The sequence below is a fragment of the Amyelois transitella genome, chromosome 20 (genome assembly GCF_032362555.1).
Source record: "Amyelois transitella isolate CPQ chromosome 20, ilAmyTran1.1, whole genome shotgun sequence".
Classification (NCBI taxonomy): Eukaryota; Metazoa; Arthropoda; class Insecta; order Lepidoptera; family Pyralidae; genus Amyelois; species Amyelois transitella.
Genome location: NC_083523.1, coordinates 4554936 through 4578802, shown reverse-complemented (window position 1 = coordinate 4578802; position 23867 = coordinate 4554936). Strand labels below are relative to the sequence as shown.

The following is a 23867-nucleotide window of genomic DNA, read 5'->3' as shown; positions in this document are numbered from 1 at the left end:
TAATATTTCGTCGTTACCACATTCCACAATTATGAGTATAATAATATTCCAAATTACACAAAGAATTTGAAAGTTAAAACTTAGTCAATACACAAAGAAATCGGAATAATATACATATATTTACCCTTCCTGATGTAGCGGGAGCGATAGTTCGGGTTCGACCGCCACCCAAGGGAAGATCTTCCGCCAGGCTAGGTGTTATGCCTGGGGAACCGCGGTGCTCCAATCCGTAAAATCTTTGTTTGCGCGATTTAGACTCTTCGCTGCTAATGGCTGAGCACGTCATTTTCTTCGCTATGATTGACAGTTGGTGTGTGACATTTGTGATGTCGTAACAAAACCATTTTTCGATGCAAGTTTCACTCTACATGAAAATAATTTCATAAATCTAAATCGAGATCAATCAAACCATTGTTGTAAAACAGGTGTTTTCTAATGTATACTTAGTTGCTACTGATGTCAAAGTGTTTCACGAGTTCGCTATATTTTGCCCAATAGGCATACATATGTTTGTGTCAGTTAAAATACTAATAATGTTTTTAAATAAAATAAAAAAAAAACTAAAAGAGTCGAAATTCATTAATTCAATTCGCCAATATTATTTTTAAACTTATCATTTGAGAAGTCATTGACTGAGAGATTATTAGATCGAGATTTTTAAAAGGATTACGAATTTTGATTATAATTATCAAAATCTTAAAAAAAAACACCCTATATAAACTTATTCGCTTCGTGAGATTGCCACGGGGGAGTAGCCATGGAAGCTGAAGCTTTGCTAACTTTCCTTATCCGGCCCAGTTTAAAGCTCAGAAAAAAGAAAACAAAATCATAATAAAAAATTAAACTTAACAAATTCTAGAACCTGTCAATCTAGTGATTTGTTTACAGTACGATGCAATTATTTTGATTATGACTAGGTACTACGTGACGAGATGCAAAATAGCTTCCTTCCTAGCAACTATTATATTAAATCAATTATGTCTATCATTTTCACTAGTTTTATCATAGGTTAACAAGTTCAGGCGCTATTGGACAAGAAGAAACCAGTTTATGCACTTTGGAAAGGATAACACACAATTATTGCAAATAGACTTTATTCGATAACTAATAAAGTTTAATTTTTAACCTTAACTAGCCTATAAGTTAATCATTTACGTAATATTACTTTTAAGTTAATTGAACCTAATAATAAGTAGAAACTTTGCCCATCTACATAACTTGTATTTAGCCAAAATTAAAACAACTTCCTAGTAAACAATTTTTCCAGCGTTTACGAGATGAATATGTATTGACAAAATAGTTTGGCTAAATGAAATCCATTCATTAAAACTAACTTTAACTGATAATCCTAAATGCGGATTATGGAATCAGCAACTAAATTATTAAAAAGTAAAGCTTTATTTCATCAAGAACCAATTTTTCAATAGGCATTAAATATATCAGATAAATTTCGATAGGGCTGAAAACAAAACAATGGCGACTTTTCAGTTACTATAAGCTACTGCACTACTTTTGTAATAGGCCCTATTGGGTACATATTATGAGTGAGATGAGAGGATATTTTTATGCGTCTATTGATAAACAAGTCCTTTAATAAATCAATACCTCACTGTATCGTAGATTGGTCATTCGGTGGGTGAGATGTTTTGTGCGGCAGCTACTAGTGTGTCGTGGATGTCTTTCGCGTACGCTATTTGGAGTCCCACCGTGTTCAGGTATTGCGGATAGCTGAGCGGAGTTTCCTGGATTTTTTTTTTAATTATTAAAACAGAGTCAGTTTATACATTCTACATTAAGTCATATATTATTATCAAAATACCACAGGCTAACTTTTAATCCCAAAAATACTGTTAGGTTATATTACGAGTATAAGGGTAAACCACAGATGTATGAAGGGTCATTCAATTTATTTCGTTCTTCAAATTGTAAGAAACTGAACTGATGGCAATAATAATTCTTTTATAGTGACAGGTTGCTAACCCATCACCTAAGAAGAATTCTAAGTTTAAAAGCCTATCCTTCAGTAGCTTTTTACGACATCCATTGGAAAAAGACGGTTCTATTCTTTTTTCAATTTGTGCCGGGTACCGTTTATTTCCCGTAATATAAATGAAAACAAGTGGAATAAATGTAAATGCCACATTATCTGCAAGTCAAGTCTTTACTGTTACTGTTTATTAAACGAACGAAAATATAAGATCACTCACTTGAGTCACCGGTCCAGTATCTAGTCTGGATGGTATCACGTTGAGAGGCAGGTAGTGAGCTGCAGATTGCGCCTGCTGGATACAAGTTATGGCTGTTCGCTGAAAATAACCATAAGTATAATTTATTTCTCATTTTCGATTATCCTAACTTATCAAATAACAAAATTATGTTCCCTTATTTCTTATGTGTAATGGGTAAACTTAAAAATTATCGCTTGGGTTACAGAAATCAAGTAAAATCTGCAACCTTTTTTACCTTTATTATTATTCTGTTTGTAAGTTCTGCTAAAGGTCCAATTATCCATACTAATGCAATAAATGTGAAAGTGTGTTTTTTTTGTCCGCCTTCACTTGAAAACCACTAAACCGATCACCTTGAAATTTTGCATATAAATAGAGTGGCGTACGAAGAAGGACATAGGTATGTCTTGCGGGCGGAGCCGCGGGCGAAAGTTAGTTGACTAATAAATGCATCAGTGATAACACTATCATAGTTACTGATTGGCGACGGTTGCCGGGTCAATGAGTTAAGTGCCGGCAGATAGAAATAGGTGTTTACACAGAAGCTACATCCCGATTAATATTATAAATGCGAAAGTAAGTTCATTTGTTAGTTTTTTGTCCTTTCATGCGTTATTTACTAAAAAGTAAAAACTATAGTTCCCATGAGTGGTTGCAAAAACCTGTATTCTTGTTAAGGTGGTTCTAAATTCGCGTGGCCAATACTGCGGTTAAAGCTAGTTGTAAATAATAATACTAATCTTATATAGATAACTAGCTATTTAATAGTTAGACATCTCATGAGGTTTTGTACTCATAATGTAAATATTCCAGTAAATATTGGTCCATATTTGGAAAGATATTATTCCTTTTTCATTGAGAAGGATTCTATACAAGAAACTTTAATAATACAAAATTCTTAACATATGAACAGACATAGAACACAAAAGAATTCTACTGGTAGACTGGTTGAGATATTTGTCTTGTAACAGATCAGTATGGGATTCAAATCCATCAATGAATATGTATCATCACCATTGGTACATGACCACTAGAACACCAGTTAAAAAACAGATAAAATCATCATAAAGAAGCTGCACATCCAAGCATCAAAATACGAATTCATGATCCACGCTATTAAGGATGCCTTTCTTATTTTGCTGCACTGTTAAATTGTTTAGAGACCAACCAACCACACAAAGTTACATAACTTCGATTAATTGAGGAAATAAACAAACATGGATTCTTTATCAAAGAACAGTAATACATCTGATTCACATCCATGAACAAGTATACCTGATAAAATGCAAAAGATATTTGTTAAAGGCCAATTCAGTTGACAGCCAAATATCTGTGCTGCTACTTAATATTGCTAATATGCTTTGATAGCAAACAACAAATAGTCAAGGAATAGAGGATACATCCTAAACTATGTATATAAATTTAGAAGTTAATAAACAGTTAAAATAAAGAACTTACTAAATGAAGCTCCATTTGATCACAGAGTGAGAAGAAATCTTCTAAATTCTTATCAAATCTAGGGACAGGGTTTTCTATGCTCTTTCTGTAAAAAAATAAAAACAAAATTATCTGCAGTCTTTCATAAAATTTCATGTTAACTATAAGTTATATTCATGATTCAGTTTTGATTTGATGTTTTTTAATGTCTATTTCACACACCTTACTTGAGATAATGTTGCAAGGATGTTTCTGTAGATAGAATAGATATTTAGTAACTGTATCATTTCTTTAGGTATTTTAGAAAATCTAATAGAGTTTGCAACAAATTCTTCAAATATATTGTAAGTAGATTTGGGCTTTTTCTAAATGCAATAAGATAATTATAAAATACATAAATACTTACAACTTGCCTTAAGAACTATGATACTAACAAATCATAGTTCTTAAGGCAGTTTGGTGTGATAAGGATACCTAAGTGACTGTAACATTTATCTGTTCACCAAAACATTCATTTTGAGTTGAACTCTCGCTTTGGAGCTAACGCCACTAAGGATGCATAAGTAGTATGCTATGATTGGAGGAGACTTTTTCATTTCAGACCTAATGTCAATTCATTAATATTAACTCTAACGCTAGCTATCAAAATGCAGTGTTGCTCACAGGCAGGTTGCAGGTTGGTACTTACTGAGAATTTGAATCAATGTTGTGATTTTGATGAAGTATTTGAGCTGCTGACTTTAATGTCATCTGCAAATATGATAAATTATTATATTATTAGCTTAATTCAGAAGTAAGCAGGAATAATACCAAATATTTTATGTGAATACATTTATTTTCTTATCAGCATACCAGCAGAGATTCTCATGAGTCAAACGTAAGCACCAGAATGATTCCATTGTCAATTCAAAAAGACGGGCTGTCAAAAACATTATTAATCATCGATATTGGAATGCATTCTTATTAAACCTTTTTAACCTTTTTTTCAACATTATATGTTGAAACGATTTTTAAAATAAATAAGTAACATATAAAACTTAGTAAAATAAATTATTGCTAACAATATTGTGTAACGATAAAATAACGGTAAAAAAAGTAGAATATTAATGGAATTTAACCTACGGGTATGGATTCCCGCAAAGAGCCCATAAGAGTCTTGACTTTTGATATATTATCCATTTTATCTTGTGGGGTCTGTTGAGGTATTGCTGGGGGCATTTGCTGAGGAGACTGTTGCTGCATAATCTGACCAGGAACTTGCATTTGCATGCCAACATTAGGTGCAGCACCAACGGGGTTCATAGGTACGTGCATATTCATCTGGTTATGATTCATATTGACAAATAAACTCAGTTAACAAATGTGAAATTCACCTCTTCTTAGCACAATAGCAATTTACTTTATCCTACAATACAAAATAAAGGTAAATTTAATAAACATTAGCAGTCGGTAAATAAAAGAACGAAAACCCAAACAAAATGTAACTTGCAAGTTAATTGTCATTGTCAACTTTATTTCAATGTCATTGTTAAAACAAAAGTAAAAAAATCATGACAGGCTTCTACTCGGGTTGAAATTTGCGCTTGCGACCTGTCGCCGTAGGTGTAAGTAAGAAATCTCAAGTGGTTAGAGAACCAAGGTTAAATTTTGCGAGTCTTAACTGGGGATAGTATAATCGAGACTGCTTAAGTGTCACTTATTAATATCCCATCTTCTTACTTTGAATTTAGTAGATACACATAGTAAAATATAACTTTAACTTTCTGACAAACATGGGTAGTCACGTAGATTGTTGCGACTTGTTGCTTATATATGTAAAAAGGCCTTTGCTTTACAATGACCAAGTGTGACAGTGACAGTTAATTGATAATTGGCGGGAAAAGAAATTTTAACGAAATAAAGGTGTTATTTCATCTCTGTTGCAATAGTTTTGAAGGAAATACTTTACCTACAATCCAAAGAGTAAATTAATATATACGGGGACTACAATCTTAAAGAATACTTGAATGTAATGTACAATGCGACTGAATTATGGCAGGTAAGTGCCTAAAGACTTGGAAAGTATAGTCTTGGAATTCAGTTGTGATGATAAAAAAAAAATAGGTACATAAAGTTAAGACTTCCTCCAGGAAAGCCAGAGACATCGACAGTCCCGAAAAGTCTGAAAAGCGACGTTCAGTTCAATGGCTTTAATTGAATTGAAATAGCAACAGGTTGCTAGTCAATTGCCTTGAAGAATCCAAAGTTAGTTATTAGCCTTTCACTTTTTTATTGTTACAATCTACACGGGAAAAAGCAGCAGCTGGCACACACTGTTTTTTCTTAGCCTGCCCTTTTCATGGGAGAGAGATGGAGTGGTTCTTTTTTATTATAACGTGCAGGGAACAATTTGAAATACCTATATTATTTTTTAATACATCAATTTTATATGCAAAAAAAAAACAGCTCTTGAAATTTAACAGATGGACTAAAATAATATAATTTGCAAGAGGCAAGCCAAATTTCTAGTTTTGTTGTTGTGTACATTTCAATGCCTAATTGCTATCCAGTTGATTTATACTTGCTTAATATTTTTTTATATTTTTAGAGAGAAACCAGCTTACCATCTATTCCAACATTTAGTCAAAATCTGGACAATGTACTGGGCAATGAAGGCATCCAGTTGGGATCACTTACAGAGTTTTTAGGCTTGCCTGGAACTGGAAAAACTCAGTTATGGTATGTAATTACAACTTTAGAAAAAAGCATGGACATAATAATAAAAACAACAAGAAAAAACCTTTTGATATTATTGGATAACCAATTTTTTTTATATGATTGCAGGGCAACTTAAAATTAAATTCCAATCTTTCCCACTAGTCCCATTGAGATGTCCCATGGTGGGATAAGTGACATAATGTTATCTCAGTAGTCCCATGGGACTAGTGACATTTTTTTAAACTATTTTTGTTAGAGAAAACCTGTTATTGGCTCTTAAATGTATATTTTAAAAGCTTATGATTGTAAAACTTGCTGTTGGTCATCCAAATATATATAATAAAAATAAAAACAAAAATCATCTTGGTGGTCCCATTCATTATTTTCAGTCTCCAACTATGTGCAGCTTGTCAAATACCAAAAGCATTAGGAGGCTTGGATGCAGAAGCACTTTATATTGACACCAATACAAATTTCACTATTCACAGATATAAAGGTATGGTAAAGTTCAATTTCCAGAAGAGAAATGTGATCTAATGTTAATGTTTATTTTGCTAAATTATAGATATTATATATATTAATTAATTATATATATTATTCATGTATATTGAAGTATACTTCCTGTACTTAAATAAAAACGTAGTAAAGTAAGGTTTATATTATATGGGGAGGTGTTTACATTTATCTCCCCCAACCATTCCTACTTATTACATTTTTTTACATATTTTACTGACAGACAAAATGCAGTACAAATGACTATATATAATAGTTAGATTAAATTTGGCATGTACATATGTTATTTGGGTTGTGGAGAAAAGGAAAATGAAAATTCCTAAATTCTCACAGGAATAGCATTTTAATCTATTCAGGTGGAGCTGTGATGCTGCAAGCATAATCAAGTTTTAAAAAAATATAAATTAGGAACAACAAAAAATTATTTGTTATCTCGTCGCACCCTGATAGTTCACCAACCTCCAGAAGGCCATGGGGCAAGCACAAGAACAAGTTGCATGGAGTGCAGTGCCTTTGTGAGAAGATGCCTTATTTTGTTTAAACTTGTTCAATTATTTATTTTATGTTAACTGTAGTAAATATGAAGGAATTCTCTTTTCCAGAGATACTAAAAGCTAGTGTCATCAAGTGTCAGAGACTTCTTGAAGATTCTGCTAGGTTGAGCGAACAAGAAGCACTCAAAAAACTACATTATGTTAATGCATTTGGATTAGAAAAGTTTTGCAGTTTTATGTACAGATTGCCAAAGTTTGCGGAGGAGAATCCGAACGTAAATAACATTTTGTAATCTATCATTCCTATCATGATATCAAAACGATTCCAAAAGAATAAAACCTGGGATTCCCATAAATAAGATTCCTGCCCTCAAAATCAAAGAACCCAAGACCATTGGTTCCCCACGTGTCTTTTTTGTCGCGCAAAAACAAAATATGAAATTAAATTTAAATACATCCAATTAAAGATAGCCGTGTAAATCGTAAAAGCTAATAAAGGGAAAGGTTTAAACAAATTTGGGATTCTTCTTGTAGGCGATAGACTAGCAACCCGCCGCTATTTGTATCGCAATTGTATCATTAAGCTGTACCTACAACTGGACTTGGTTCAATCAAAACTGTTGGCTCTGGCTATCGCGTAAGGTATAAAAACGAGATTATATCTATGTATGTTAAACAAAGCCTTTGATGTTTTGACTATTTCTTTAGACTTCATAAGTTATTAAAAATATGTGGTGTGAAATATTGTAATGTTATTCCAGATGAGGCTTATTGCTATAGACTCCATAGCGTTCCCTTTCAAAGAGGGCATTGAACCCGGTCAAAGGACAGGCCTTCTATTCAGACAGATGGCTGAACTGCAACGGTTGGCCGTAGAGAAACAGATTGCAGTGAGTACTTTTTATTTGACCAAAGAGTAAAGTTTCATTTTCTCTGTGTGTTCGTGTGTTGAACCTAAACGTAAAATAACATAATAATCCAGTGAGCCACAGTTCTGACTACAAGAAACAAAATCGTAATTTAATTACACACCCTCTATTCTTAAGTTACTCACACGTTTCCTCCTCTGTTTATTAATACATACGCAAATTGTAACCCTGTTAGTGCTTGTCCCAGTTCAGAAAGTACGATTCAGGAGTAGGTATGTAGGGTATAAACGCGAAGCGACTCTTGTTTGATCTTACCTCCGTGACCCTGGTAAAATGGGAACTCAATTTGACGATTTATATTTGAGTTGCTAGGTGAAAGTGCTTACCCTCTTAGTACGTATATTCTAATACGGGGCAGAGATGAAGGCATGGACTCACACTGCAATAGCGACAGGAAGTTTTAGACAGGACGCGCGTGGGGGTTTGAAATTTTTTTAACAGATCCAGGTCATTTTAACTGATACCTAATTTTAAAGACCCAGCTGTCCTCAGACTTTATATGATTTTTAAGGTGGTTTTGACCAATGAGATGAGCACCCGAGTGGGTCTGTCTGGCGGCGCGTTAGTTGGTTCTTTGGGAGATGCGTGGGCGCATCGATGTAACAAGCGGGTGTTATTGTCTGTGAACACTGCGGGAGAAAGGCTGGCTATGATGCTCAAGAGTAACAATTCGGCTAACAGTGTTGGGCGTTTTCAGGTAATTTTTTAATGATGTTACTTGTTCCAATTTCTTGAAAAGGTTTTTATCATTATCCTCCCAGCATTTATTCTGTTTATGTTCCTTTTTAAAGTGGTCCTGTTTAATCAGGGCACGCCTGCCCGCCGGCGTAAAATCAAAAATGGTTGGTTTCCGTTCCCATGGGAATTCTCATGAAATTCTCTTTTAATGCGCCCCTAGACCACATAAGGAAATTTAATGCCAAATTTCAAATCTGTTGGTAGACCCAGCAGTTTGGGCAGTGCGTTGATATGTCAGTACATCAGTGTCCTCGTTTCTATATTTAGGATAAATGTCGATTAATTTACTACCTATTTAATTATTTATATTTTTTGACGTCATGTCAATGTGTTCTTTGTATACTTACGATGATGTCAGACGTTACACTATTATAATACTTACAAATGATGAGTGATAGACGGTTGGAGGGCGGCCAAAATAAATAGGGTTTCCTCGAAATGTGCAATTTTTGGCTGCAGGTCAAAAACAGTTACAGTGATATTGTAGTGATAGCTGAATTTAACTGAATTTGTTCTAGATGTTAGTGTCAGTTTTGTGCCTTTTGATAGCTAAATAAGAGTATTTATAAGTTTATTACTACGATTTCAAGTTATGAAATTAGGCACTAATCAGTAACAAAATTCATAGTTTTTTTTAGTAAATTTGAATATAAAAAGACCCCAGTCTCATTTTCATGCCTGCACTGTTTTACTATTTGCTTTGTTTCAGATTACTAGTATGGGAATAAGGGATGTGAAGTGAAACACAACATGAACATACATCGTTTAATTTATAATTATTGTAAATATATGTAAATAGTATAAACAAAACTACAGCACCAATAAATATCTCATTTTCACGAAAATATCAAGCTTTAATATTACATCTCGTAACAGTTATACAAATACAAAGGCAGTTTCAGGTCGGAACTTAACAAGGTAAATATTAAATATTGTAGTCTTATTATGCGATCTCCTACGACACGATAGTGAGTAAAACACGTTTGTAGTCCCCCTTCGTATCATCCTGCAAAATATTACATTGTACTCCGTAATAATTCCGAATCCGAATACGTTAACTACTAACATGCAAAGCTCCAATCAAAAAATTTTGTTCACTAATTTTATTTTGCAGGATTAAGCACAAAGTGTGACTAGCACATTCCTGAAGTCACCCGTTAGGTCTTCCTGTAAACAATATCGAAAACCAATGCTGTAACTTTAGCGAGCAAAAAAAGAAACTGGCCCATAAGTTCATTACAAAATATCACACAACGTGCATTCGTGTTAAGCATGAAAATAAAATTCAATAAACTAACTTAAGTAGCTTAAAAAACGTTTATTAAAAATATATTTTCAAACGCAAACGTGATTGTACTTGGTTACAAAACTATTTTATTCGACTCTAGTAACACAGCAATATGGCGCTCGTTATATTGAGTTTTATATAATCTGTCGTTTTAGTAACACATTGTAGAAAGGAGCCTGCCGATCGGGCCTCCTACTTCCTCCTGAAAACAATTGCAACATCTACTTGTAAAACTAAACACGAGTGTGGTTCGACCACTACCCTCATGCATGAAGCTGTTAGCTACTGTGCAGAAAGTTACATGACCGTGACAAGCGAAATATACAGATCATTGTGACAAACGGCATGGATACCAAACAGAGCTTGTAATATATTGAGATGTGGTTCCACCTGTCTTGAGAGTGAATGAGTGAGATTGTGTCCATACTGATGTGCGGGTGAAAACGATATTTCATACAGTGACGGTTTTGCCTTCACGATGAGCTTAGTTAATTAACGTTTTACGTTATATTTAAGTTAAACTAGCCTTAAACTATGGAATGTTATATTTCATTTATATGGAACTAAGATATTTATTTGAAAAATGTTTTTGTACTTTCTCAACAGTCTTTTATACATATATTTAAATAAGGTCACTGTTTGAAATAAAATCACGAGACCGCACTAGCAGTATGCTTTCAGACCTTATAACGTATAACTTTTCTTCCAAGTCCTGAGATTCAACGTTGAATTTAGTACCCACGCCTTAATCTTAACACCTAACAATTGACACATATACAAAACTTAAAATAATGGAACTAGGTGGTTATTCGCCGCTGATATTATTCGACAAGGGTCAATAAAGCCTTCTTGTAATCCCCGGAAGTGTCGCCCTGTAACCAAAGGCCATTGTTCTAGTCTTTGTGTGAATAAACTCAAACGCACACCCTCTCGTAAGCATCTTGAAAACCAACATTGAAGTCACATGTCACAATGTTATTTACTTGTTTTTAAGCTCCTGAATCAATTTTATTGGTACCAAAAATTTATTTATAATCTGTATTGATAGTGTTATGATATGATGAAATGAAAGTGAAAGAAGTTTTCATAGATTTATTATCATGCTGATTTTTCTCGTCGAATTAACACGAACTATGGGACAGTTTCTTAGCAATCGTAGTATTAAAATAGTAAGGTTTCCATGCAGTTAATTATCTACAGTACGAACAAACATTTTGATTGTTTCTACAAATGTAATCTGGTGATTTCCGAGGCCGAAAAGTTTGATCATGTTAGCAATGACATGATAGTTAGTTCATACATAGATACGGTTAGGTGTATGTATATTATCACATCAAATGTGAGGTACCATATTCGAAAACACAAGCTATTATAGTAAAATGCATTTCACTAAATGACTCAAAATGTTCGATTGTTTACATCTATCATGAGATAATCTTCTTTAATGTAATAAAATAGTAGCAGTAATACATCTCAAGCATTCTGTTCAAGTTACTTAAGAATTTACTACTATAGCAATTTAAACTGGTTCCAATAATAAAAAATCTCATGGTAGATGCAACAAAAAAGACCATTATTCTTTTTAATGCAAATTAAGCCACTTTCACGAAAATTACATATTTAAAAAAAATACTTTTGTCTATACTAGTAGTAATAAAACGTAAAGTAATGTTGTATATAACTTTGATTGTTCATGTGTTTGAAAGGGCTAATCTTCGGAAATACTGCGGGTGTTATAGGCTGTGTATGTAGTACCACGGGCATAGGCCGGCCTTGCATTTACTCAGCCGGCATCAAACAAGCGTCATCCTAAATGAAAAAAAATAATGGTCTTCAAACTAAAAAAAAAATAATTAAGATGAAAGAGACTTACAGCAATCCAGTCCTCTAAAGGTTTCCCGTATTTCTCGAGGAATGCCTGCTTGATGTCTCCCAGATCGATCTCTGAGCGACTGACCACGATTCTGATCAGGGTCTTGTCGTTGGTGCCTAAGCCCTTCATGGAATAGTAGAGGCGCTCAGCGAAGAATCCTACTTTGCTCTTCACGCATTTTACTAGAAAACAAGTGATTTTTTTATTAATTGTCTGTTGTAGACGCGGGAAAATGAGTTATAACTTTTGTACTTTAAGAAAGCGCACTTTAAATTACTAGCGCTTTGTCATCTCGACGAAGTAATACTATCACAAGTGGCAACTACAGCATTTTATTTTTTAAATCATTAACGAGATAACTAATCAACCACCAAATAAGTTTAAGACAATCTTTGATTTCACTCAAATTTTATATGACGTAGGTATTTTTGAATATTCTCGAATTTCATTTGGAAACTAAAGCAAAAGTAAATTTTATGAAACTTGACCGCGGAGTCTGAATTCAGTTTCTACTTAAGAGCTCTTTCCAGTTGAGTTTAGTCGGCCGTATCATTTAATTGAGTTAATATTTATTTGTCAAGTCAGGCCTCTCGTCTATAACACAATACGTAGAATAATAGCAGTAGACGTGATTGGGGACAAAAAGTTGAATGGTCGGTGGAAGCGCAAGGTCGCGTGCCTTCCTGGTGTAACAGATTAGTGCGACCTTGGTTTTAGTTTTGGCGTAATGATCGTTAATACTGCTGTACATTATTAAAGTTATTTGATAAAAATATATAGTGCTTAAAAGATCATCCACTATCACTGTGCTTTTGCAGTTAGCAATGTGAATTTTTTCTCACTATCATGAAAGAGGTCTATTTATTTTATTTAAAGGAAACTATGACTTGTTGGCCCTGTCTACCTCGTAAGAGACAAAGAAGATATTTATATGTATATAAAGCTTTAAAACTTGAAATTAAAGACTATACATCAATATGAAAAAAAGGAAGTTATGTTAAATACTTTAGGAAGTATGCGAAGAGTAATACCTAATATCAGTTCGTGTAATAAGATATCTTACCAATAGCCAGCATGCCTTTCTCTACGCTTCCAGAAAATTCCTTCTTGATAGACTCTTCAATGTCTTTTCCGGTCAACGCCTCGTACTCGGCAAATATCTGCAATAAACAGTAAACCGATGAATAAACTGTTAAATCAGTGAACAAACACATTGGAATTGCCAACTATGATACATGTAAGGCAAGTCATTGAGTTTCATGAGTCAGAATGTGCTCATAATCGGAGTCATATGACCATGGGTTTTATGTTATGTGAATTATAAAATAGTTGGTAATATGTACCATCAATTATACAGGCAGGTGGGTTACAGTAGGTGCAATCATTACAAGACTATGAAAAATACTGTTCGAACAAAAAAGTATAAATTTTAATTAAAAAAAAATACAGTCCTCGATTTTTTTCAATCTTCTGAATTAATCTACAAAAGCCGATTTGACTTAATATATACATATATTAATATTAAATTTGAATTATTATGGGACTTTCCAATACAAAATATGCTTGCGTGTTGAAATTTATATTTGCATCGCGAAGCTTTTCATTAATATCATATGTTTTATGCCACTTATAATCTGCTCAAAAACGAAATTTTTATCCAACTTTTAATTAAAAAAATTAAATATATATTATTATTATATATATTTTTATTATATTTTTATTATATTTTTATTATATACCTATATATTTTTATTATATATAAAATCAACAACTAATTTTGCAAGAAAATACTTTATGATTTCCACGAAACGTTAGTATTCTATGAAATCTTAGGCATGCCGACTGCAAAGGTTTCAATGTAATCGATGCGTCTATCGTAAACAATTACGGGTAAAAGTAGCGAGAATGCTTGTTCGGCGATTCGTCACGGTATTTGGAAACAATGTAGAAAACTTTAATTATTCTGCTCGTCAAGTAAGTAGGTACATAGATATCTATAATATTTTTTAATAACTCAATTTATTAAATAAAAGATAATCAAGGACTGCTGCTAAATTAGTAACTATTGTGATGTAGGTATGTAGCTACACACTTCTTCCTTCCGGCGTTAGTCCCGGTTGCCTCCGCACCTCCTTGAAGACGACCCCGGGGTGCTTGTTTGACCATGAAACTGGATTGGGTAAGTCAGGTTTTTACACGAAGGTTTTTATATTCAGTAATAGCGAGCCAAAGTATGAAATAAGTTGTTATGAAACTTTTACCTGTCTCAACTGCTGGTAAGAGCGTGTTATAAGGATGGAGTTGAAAACGGATTCGTCGGTGCCCCACTGGCCTTCGCCAGCGTTAGCCAGGGCCTCTGCGTCCGCTTTGGCGGCACCTTCGTCCACGCCTTGGTTTTCGTCGCGATTGGCCATACATAGCGAGACGCAAAGCCTCTTGAAATGCCCAGAGGTGTCGCCTTTCAGATCTGATTCCAGGCTTTTGTTGTATACTGAGGAGAAATACACAGAGTCAGTAAAATATAGCTTCATCAAGTCGAGTGGTTAATGGCTAAAGGTACTTAATTGCACATGGGTAAGTTTAAAGAGTATGACAAAATAATGTTCACCTAAATGTTAAGTATATGTAAGTATCACACAATCAGGAAAATATATAGGTACTTATAACAATGTGAACAGGATGCACTTGGGAAACCCCATGAGTTCGATACTTGACACACTTTTCTGCACTGTCAATTAGTTAATTTGGAACAAATAAATTATCAAGGTTTGCCATGGTTTCAAAGTAAGATGTATTCAAGTCACGAACACCTACTTACGCTGCAAGCCACTGTTTGCAAAGCATGCAAATGCATACAAATTGAGAGAGACTAGTACTAATAGTTCAGACATAAGGTAACCACCTCAATAAATAAAGCATTTATTGTAACTTTATATGTATTAAAAATTATTTTCTTAGCCGTAAGTTATGTAACGTCAAAGGATCCACAGATATAGAATTATTACCTACACAGGGATCAACGTTTATATTGAGTCTGGGTTTGTTCATAGGAAATTAGACTATTCGTAGATAAACTTACAGATAAAGTTATTAACAAGGCTTTTATTAGCAAAAGCCAATAGTTAACTCAAGTCGATCTCAACAAGCACAATCGTAATAGGCATATTCTTCTGAAAATAATCTTTGTTCCTAAAAAAGATGCTTCTCTCAATCTCTTATCCATTAGATCCGTGTTTAGTGCATAGCATGCCTTTGGGAAAGTTATCTACTATTAAACTTACACTGTTCATAGAAAGCAGAGATAGTCCTGATGCCGTAGTTGGAGAGTGTGCAGAGGATCTCGATGATGGCTTCCTCATCAGTTCCCAGCCCCGCAACAGCGTCATGCAGTTCCTTGGCGTAAAAGTGGGGGAGAGGAGTCATGAGGGCGACGATCACGTTCTCCAGGTTGCCGCTTAGCTCGCTCTTCAGTTCACTGATCAGATCCTGGGGGGAGAAACAATAAATATGTAGGTGACGCTGTTAGTGGCTTAATAAAGGCTTTGTATTCCATACGCAGAAACGTCGCTGATTATTTTTAGAACTACATATAGGTAACTAGGATTAACTAGATAGTTAAAATAAAAAAAAATACTTTTTGCCTGCCATGAATGCGTGTATGCCCTAAAAACTTTTTGTCAAAAAAACAGCTTCTGTGCCTTCTTCCTGCACTTAAGATCTCTTGATCATATTTTGTTCAAGCCCTACATTTTACTGATGGATTTCCCTGTTACAAAAATAGATTAAATGTCTGATGAAAAATGTCTACTTCTGAATTCAGTACAGCACGTTACATATTTATAACTTAGGTACTTCTTTCGCTGCCTTTTACACACACCTTAAAAACACGTCAGAAGCTCTTCCTTATCATGGTCACTGCTTAAATCTCCAGTGTGTTTTGGCTAGGCAAGTTTATAAGAAAAACGCAATTTCAGCTAGCCATTGGAAATTCTTGACAGTGAATCATAAATTAGTATTTAAAACCATTGGTCATAGAAGAAAACTGATATTAAACGCAATTTCTAAACACAAAGGAATGTGTCTGTTCTAAACCTAGTCGTAGCTAATCGACGTGGTAATTAATCAAAAAATGGTTTAGCACGTCATTCTAAGTAGGTGTAATACAGTGGTATTGGATCACAAATTGAATCATAAATAATCATCAAGATCATTAATGACAATATAGATGTCGCTGTAATTAAAATTTAAAGTAGGTAGGCATAATATTTGACTGATTGGTGAGATGTAAAATATAAAACCAAAGTTTGATAATGTAGCTGATTTATGACGGAGTTGCGATAACAGCAAAGTGCTCAAGGAAAATGCCTTGCATTAAAGTCTCAATCTCGGATAATATCGTTGACGTTTAAGTATCAACGAAATTAAGAGCAGTTAACGTTAGTTATATCTACAGGCCAATAGAATGACAACGTTTGGTTCGGGGATCGGGTGATTTTCCTATCTATTAGGGAAACATTAGTTTGCTAGTTATAAATAGTCTTTGATAATACACATAGAAATAAAACAAATTTAAATGAGAATTTGAAGTTGACTTTTAAATATTTTGGTCCTTCGAACCGGATAAAATGTCACCATTATTTTGCGTAATGCATATTTACTAAGACTATCTATATCTATCTAACTAAATACTAGTCTATATCTAGTACTATTATATAATCTAGTACAATTTTATTACGAAATTATCTTGATAAACTTCAGTCATGTCCATTAGATGCTATCGCGAATATCAATGTTTTACAACAATAATTATGTAAACATGGTGTAAAAGTGATAAGATAGTGATGCAGATCTAAAGGCAAACAAACGAGTCATGGCTTATTCGAAAATTATAAACAGACAGAAAAAGAGAATGAATTTAGTTTAGATATTTATAGAGATAAATTCATACAAAAATTTGAGTGCAACGATGAAAGTTGATATGTCATTTTAATGGGATATTTCGAAGTAGAATGAATTAGCGATAGTTTTATTAACCGTTTACATGTTAAAATATTTCTGAGTTTGCGTTAAGAGAGCCTAAATAAAGTAGCCTGTCTAATTTATACAATAACCTAGTGTACTTCTACATATAATGTTGTGTATTGTGGTGATATGCAACCTCCACATTAGCTTTGACACCTTTTATCATAAAACGAACATTTCAGTTCTGTCACATGTTCAAAGTCATACTGTATAATTTTATTGAATAAAGCCATATTTACTGAGAAATGGTTAGTTATTCTACAATTTATTCAATAAAATAAATAATCATGGATAAGTATCTGAAACCAGAACGATTCGAAGCAGACCCGACAACAAACTCGGACAAATCTTGCGAATGGATTCATTGGAAACAAACATTCAATAATTTCACACATGCCATTGAAAATAAGGGAAATACCGTAAATAACGACTGCAAGAATCAATTATTAGTAAACTTTTTATCTCCACTCCTTTATACTCATGTCAAAGATACAAAAGATTATCTCTTAGCTATAGAGAGACTAGATGCGCTATTTATCAAACCTGTTAATAATGTTTACTCAAGGTATCAACTGTCTCAAAGAAAACAGGAGTCAGGAGAGACAGTTGATCAATACATTCAATCGTTGAAACTGTTATCAAAGAAATGTAACTTCCAGTCAGTAACTGCGGAACAAAATGAGAGTGAATACATACGAGACGCCTTTATCGCAGGGCTATCGTCTTCAGCTATACGTCAAAGACTACTTAAGAACTATACACTCACTCTTGATGCAGCATACCAACAAGCACGATCCTTAGAAATGGCACAAATTCAAAATACAGAATACAACTATCAACAAACTCCAATAGTAAATCAAACTACTAATAGACCTTCTCCAAATACATCCACATCAAATGCTACAAGAAACGTAACTAAACACGAACCGTGCTATTTTTGTGGAAAGCAAAGACATCAGCAGCGGTCTATGTGTCCAGCTTTCAACGCTATATGCACTGGATGTGGCAAGAAAGGACACTTTTCTAAGGTGTGTCTTAGCAAAAGAACTAACCAAATATCAGCAACTGAGCAATTAGAAGATAATTACGACAATCAAGCACATACTTTCTCTTGTATATCATCTGCAGCAGATCTGAAAAGAGCTACGATACCTGTACTAGTTAATGATACTATTACAGCTAGAGCGTTAATTGATACAGGAAGTACAGCAAGCTTTATCGACCGACGCCTTGTGGATTTGTGTAAGCTGAACATTTCTCCATGCAACCAAAAGATCACAATGGCTACACACAATCTATGCACACAGGTAAACGGAATTTGTTCAGTTAAAATAACATTACAAAAACAAAACATCATGACTAAACTAATGATTATGGATGGACTTTGTGCTGATATTATACTCGGACACGATGTCCTACAGGGACACAAAGCTCTAGAAATGCAATTTGGTGGCTCCAAACCTACACTCAAATTGTGTGCTTTGAATGAAGCAAATATCGAACCAGTAAGTCTGTTCACTAATCAATGCCATCTTGGCTCACAGAAGCAGATAAAGCTTTATATCGAACCCCGGTGAGGAGAAGTAAATATGATCCTCTTGTAGAAGAAGTACAATTATTAGAAGCTAACAACCTTCATTCACACATAAGATTACAGAATGGACGAGAATTAGTAGTTTCAAACAGGCACTTAGCCCCAATGGGTACTTCGTCTGATACTGAGGAGGCTGATTCTGATTCATCTAATTGGGATTCAGCAGAGTCAAACGAAGAGACAACAACTGAAGAACAGGAACCAGTTAATTTGACTACAGATGCTACTACAACACAAAACCCTGAACTGCGACGTTCTACTAGAGACCGACGTCCACCGTCTCATCTTCAAGATTATGATCTTTCTTAAAACCTGGGGAGAATGTGGTGATATGCAACCTCCACATTAGCTTTGACACCTTTTATCATAAAACGAACATTTCAGTTCTGTCACATGTTCAAAGTCATACTGTATAATTTTATTGAATAAAGCCATATTTACTGAGAAATGGTTAGTTATTCTACATGTATAAAGGTCGGAAAACCTTTAGACACTTTATAATCATTCTTAGCCTTCAGGAAGCCGGTAAAAAATGTTCTGAAACAGTTCCTCATTGAGTTGAAGCAGTAACTACGAGTATGAATCATGATGACTAACAACTAAGGTTCTTTGCAAGGCCAGCGCCGTGAGAGAATTTGGACTAATCGATGTTATCAACTTCAAGGCTTTTTGGGTTCATGTGTTAGACCCAATTGTCAAACAAAATAAGGTTTAAAATCACGAAGCTTCAAGCGTAGGAATAAACCTGTTTTGGTAGTTACTCGTACTAGAATGTATAAAAAAAAACATGATATGACGTAATTATCTATTATAAAAATAATTAGCAATGGATTTGACATTGATTGGCTTGACCCATACTTGACCACCGATAACACTAGGTAAACTGATAGACAATGCAAGTCAGTTATACCTATTATAACATGTAGTAGAAATAATAAATAACAAACAGATTATTAAGAGCAGATTAATTTAAGGTCATATAAAATTCGTACAGTGTATACTATTTACAGTAACTGTTTTGTCTAAATGATATACTGCACCACAACATTGTGGTACTACCATAGTTCTCACTAAACAGTTCATTACACTGAAATGAAAGCCATTACTGAGATTACTTTGTAGCATATCGTGTTAAAGTAGGGCGTGGGCAATCAACTGTGTTTATGACTCTAATCAGTTTTATACATAATTTTCTAATTAGATAGTTAATATAGTTTTAGAATTTCACATTATGAAAGTGTGTGACAATGCAGTGGAGCTCAAGTAAGTAATTTTTATTGTTCGCCAATCGGCTGTGGCTTAGGGGCGTTGAAGCGTGAAGGAATATTTATAAAGAGCAGTTACCTTTATCTAACTGTGTGCATCACAGTTATATACTGATAGTAGATTACAAGAAGTAAAAACATTCTCACTTTTTTATTATAATTAATTTATCACAAACTACAAGCAAGAACGACCCCTCACTTGATATACTTACGTAAAAGGTTGCTTAGAAGAAATTGCATAATGCGATAAGTTGACTTTTGCTAGTTAACAAAAAAATGTAAGATCATAGGGTGGCGACCTACCTTGAATGAAACCCGGGTCTACTTGACCTGTCCTCCTGTCTGACCTTCATAACCATGTTAACAAACTAAGCTTGGATCATGGTTTCTAAAATTCTTGTTATGTGATTCATAAAAAAATCAATTTATTGATACCTTTCCATAGTTAGTTTTGAAGGTTTCGGCGATTTCGAGTCTCTGTACGATTCCACGTCGGCACAGCACATCGATGATTGCTTTCTCGTCTGTGCCAAAACCCTTCATAGCCTTGCGAAGAGTCTCCGCGTCCGCCGCGGGGTCGAAGGGATCCGCGGGGTACACCGTGGGGGTACACTAAAACATAAGAAGGTACAATTAAACAATATAAGGTACACTTAACAAAAGAGGGTACATTTTAACAAAACGAGGTACACATAATAGAATACCATGATCTAGGTACCTACTTGCTTTCTTTACCGGGTGCAATTTCGCATTACGAACTGCAAGGTTTTATACTTAGGTACCTACTTGAATGAATTTGGCAAGACTTAAATTTGAACGAACAAAGTTTATACTTTGAACTTCAGTGCTCTAGTTAATTTTACCGTAATTTAAACATTTATTTTGTAACTGTTTCCTCATTTGATGGCGGCATAAAATAGCTTACCCGATACCCGATGCAATTAAAATATCTAATTATTTTCATAATTTTATAACATCTGTATTATAAATTAAATCCTTCTGGTTTCAGTCATTTCATTACACACTGTTAACAATAAAACATGTTGTAGACGTAAATATTGATCATTCACACATTCTCAATATGACATGCACCGGAAGTTGGTGCTTAGGGCTATGTCTACTTCTATTAAGATATAATAATATTATATTAATCTGGAGGACTCCTTTTATAAGTACTTACATTGAGTATGCTATTTATCTTGTTTCTATTGGCCAATATAAACTTTTAGAATTGAAACTCGTCATTGAATTAAACTACCTTCATTAGCGGTTTGCGTGACTTATGAACATTAGGCGACTCTGTAAATATTTTTATCCAACAGATTACATTGTTCCCGGAATTGCATTTGCGAAAATGTATTTTTAGTTCGATACATACGAGAATTGCTTAGGAAAAAAAAATTAAAAAATATTTCTCTGTAAATTATCTGCATTTTAATTAAATTAGGCCGTAATCTTAGAACTAACAAGTCCGTTATTTATATCGAGTTATTATCAGTCACGAAAAGATGACATCATCTTGTGAGAAGCAGAATCAATAGCACTCAGCCTTCAGCTTTTACAACGTAGGAGGAAACTTACCTTGTACGGGTAATACTGCTGGCCACTCATGTTTGGAGATTCCTAAAAAAGAAAAATACGTTTAAAATTTAAGAAAACACTGGCCATTTTCGATGCCGCGCTAAAAATAAAAATACCGACAGACCAGCGCGGCGTATGCTAACAAACACACCGGTACGTGCCGGCACAATTCTTGTATAAAAAAGCACCTACACCATCAATTTTACACAATTATAATTTTTTTTCTTGGTTGTATCATTAAAATAACTAAGAAAAGGAATTAAACCTAATAAAATTATTTTATTTATAAAAATACATACTTGTTTTTCAAGTCAGCGACACGCCCAACCGAATCCGAACAGCGCAACTCCGAATTTATCGCGGTTATTAGAATGAAACTTGCCGCAGCCTGTAGGTCGGTACGGTTTTTGTTTAGCTCTCTCGCTCTCTGGGATCGTCAACTGTTTATAACAAGATGATTACAACCTCTTCCAATTTATATTTTTGTGAAGCACTAGTCGCATCAAAGCGGATAAATGATGTGTCTTGTCCTATTTAATGAAAAATTTGGGACGTCTGAAGTCAGTCAACTGACGCTGCTGACACTGAACTGAACTGCGCTTTCGCCACAGAAATTCACGTCTAACCTCTGATCTCAAATATGTAAACAAAATTGCCTCAGCTGCCAAAACAAGCTGTCAGGTGTACGAGGGCGACAAAAAGAGAAAACCTTTCACATAAAATAAGATTTATCTTATTTTACTTAGGTAAATAAGATTTATCTTATTTTATTTATGTAAATAAGATTTACCTTATTTTTAATTTGATCATTTATATATACATATACAGATGTCAAATAGAAAAGTAGGTATGGCCCCCCTTCCATCCAATACATCTAATGGAGTGTGATGTGAAAGTAGTATCCTTCTCTACTTAACCCACTGTACGGAAAGACTAAACATTTACCTTATTTTAGGTACTACCTTAGGACTAAATTTTGTGGGAATAGAAATTTTACTATCTTCTACTAGGTATTTACTACTATATTGATTGGGAATACCCTCATAATTAGCTTAAAAATGGTCATACAAACCACATGAGAAAATGTTTTGAACCCCACAAATAGCGCCACGTAATCGGCTTGATGATGTCATGGCGTCGCGTCGTCGGCCAGTCGACGCAGCGCCAGTAAGGCGTACCCCCGGCATATTTAACTAGTAAACATGTCAGACTGCATTGGATTTCCTTCATTTCACCTCTGGAACATTCAAAACCTGTTCTAAGAGGAATCTTATAAGAGAGAAGTTCGATCACCATTTTAATTTAGGTCACATTTAACCTACAATAATAATGTTCAGGGGCATTTGATGAATTTTAGCGCATTGTTCTGTTTTGAATTGATTTTACAAAAGGTTTTACTACTCCCTAAATACATAAAGTAACTATCTATCAGAATATAGCTATACTTAATCCGTCCCCATCTAATTTTAAACACGCTCTTTAACATTGCTCGGAACTTCAGATAACTTTATTTAGTCAGTCACTTAAGTAGGTATCTACTAAGATGGTAGGTTTTTATTATTCACAGGTGCAAATACCTACATACATATACATATAATCCCGTCTATCCCTTGCGGGCTAGACAGCCGCAAGTCTTGAAAATACTGTAGGCCACGTTCAATTGTTTAGCTTTATAATAGAAGTGGGATTCAAATAGTGACGACAGGTTGCTAGCCCATCGCCAAAAAGGAGAATCCCAATTTTATAAGCCTATCCCTTAGTCGCCCTTTGGGACATCCATGGGAAAGATATGGGGGATTCTTTTCTTTTTTCTATTGGCGCCGGGATTATGCCATCCAGTTGAACGTGGCCTATAGTATTTTCGAGTCTTGTCTCTGTCTATCCCGCAAGGAATAGTATTACGTAGGTATGTATTATCATTTCACTTTCCATTCAGTCTTCTACAGGGCAAATATAAAATTATTTAAATAATATACATAAATATATACATATATTAATGTACTTTTACACCTTTTACGTCACTTCCAGTCAGCAGTCGAAGCCTTCGTCACAGATCTTATTCACGATGTCAGTGAAATCATCGCGCGTAGTGAACCGGCTAGTGATTCATCGTTCATTAGAATCATTAATGATTTGATTACTAAAATAGCTTTGATCTCAATGTTTTTCTCTGTTATCGTAAACTATAGCAGAAATGACCTTTGTACC

General features: G+C 34.3%; 3 protein-coding genes across 6 annotated transcripts; 1 reads left to right on the top strand and 2 right to left on the bottom strand.

The window, feature by feature from the left end:
- Positions 1-700: 700 nt before the first annotated feature.
- On the bottom strand, positions 701-5162 carry LOC106131503 (mediator of RNA polymerase II transcription subunit 29). Its single transcript, XM_013330615.2, has 5 exons — positions 4788-5162; positions 4354-4415; positions 3687-3771; positions 2208-2306; positions 701-1742 (listed from the first exon to the last, which is right to left on the bottom strand). Exons 1-5 carry the CDS (start codon positions 4998-5000, stop codon positions 1626-1628), a joined length of 576 nt encoding a protein of 191 aa, XP_013186069.1. The 5' UTR covers positions 5001-5162; the 3' UTR covers positions 701-1625.
- A 360-nt stretch (positions 5163-5522) lies between these two features.
- LOC106131641 (DNA repair protein RAD51 homolog 3) lies at positions 5523-10234 on the top strand. Its single transcript, XM_013330799.2, has 8 exons — positions 5523-5621; positions 5657-5703; positions 6253-6383; positions 6752-6858; positions 7478-7644; positions 8131-8259; positions 8810-8995; positions 9746-10234. The coding sequence occupies exons 2-8, from the start codon at positions 5677-5679 to the stop codon at positions 9776-9778; spliced, it is 780 nt and encodes a 259-aa protein (XP_013186253.1). The 5' UTR covers positions 5523-5621; positions 5657-5676; the 3' UTR covers positions 9779-10234.
- On the bottom strand, positions 9788-22102 carry LOC106131639 (annexin B9). Of its 4 annotated transcripts, none has more exons than XM_013330798.2 (8): positions 21959-22102; positions 21660-21701; positions 20514-20690; positions 15479-15683; positions 14459-14688; positions 13261-13357; positions 12198-12379; positions 9788-10042 (listed from the first exon to the last, which is right to left on the bottom strand). In XM_013330798.2, exons 2-8 carry the CDS (start codon positions 21687-21689, stop codon positions 9992-9994), a joined length of 972 nt encoding a protein of 323 aa, XP_013186252.1. In that variant the 5' UTR covers positions 21690-21701; positions 21959-22102; the 3' UTR covers positions 9788-9991. The 4 variants fall into 4 exon arrangements, with proteins under 4 accessions (XP_013186252.1, XP_013186250.1, XP_013186249.1 ...); XM_013330796.2 differs by having other exon boundaries at positions 9788-11196; positions 21959-22101; XM_013330795.2 differs by having other exon boundaries at positions 9788-10526; positions 21959-22101.
- Between the last annotated feature and the right edge of the window lie 1765 nt (positions 22103-23867).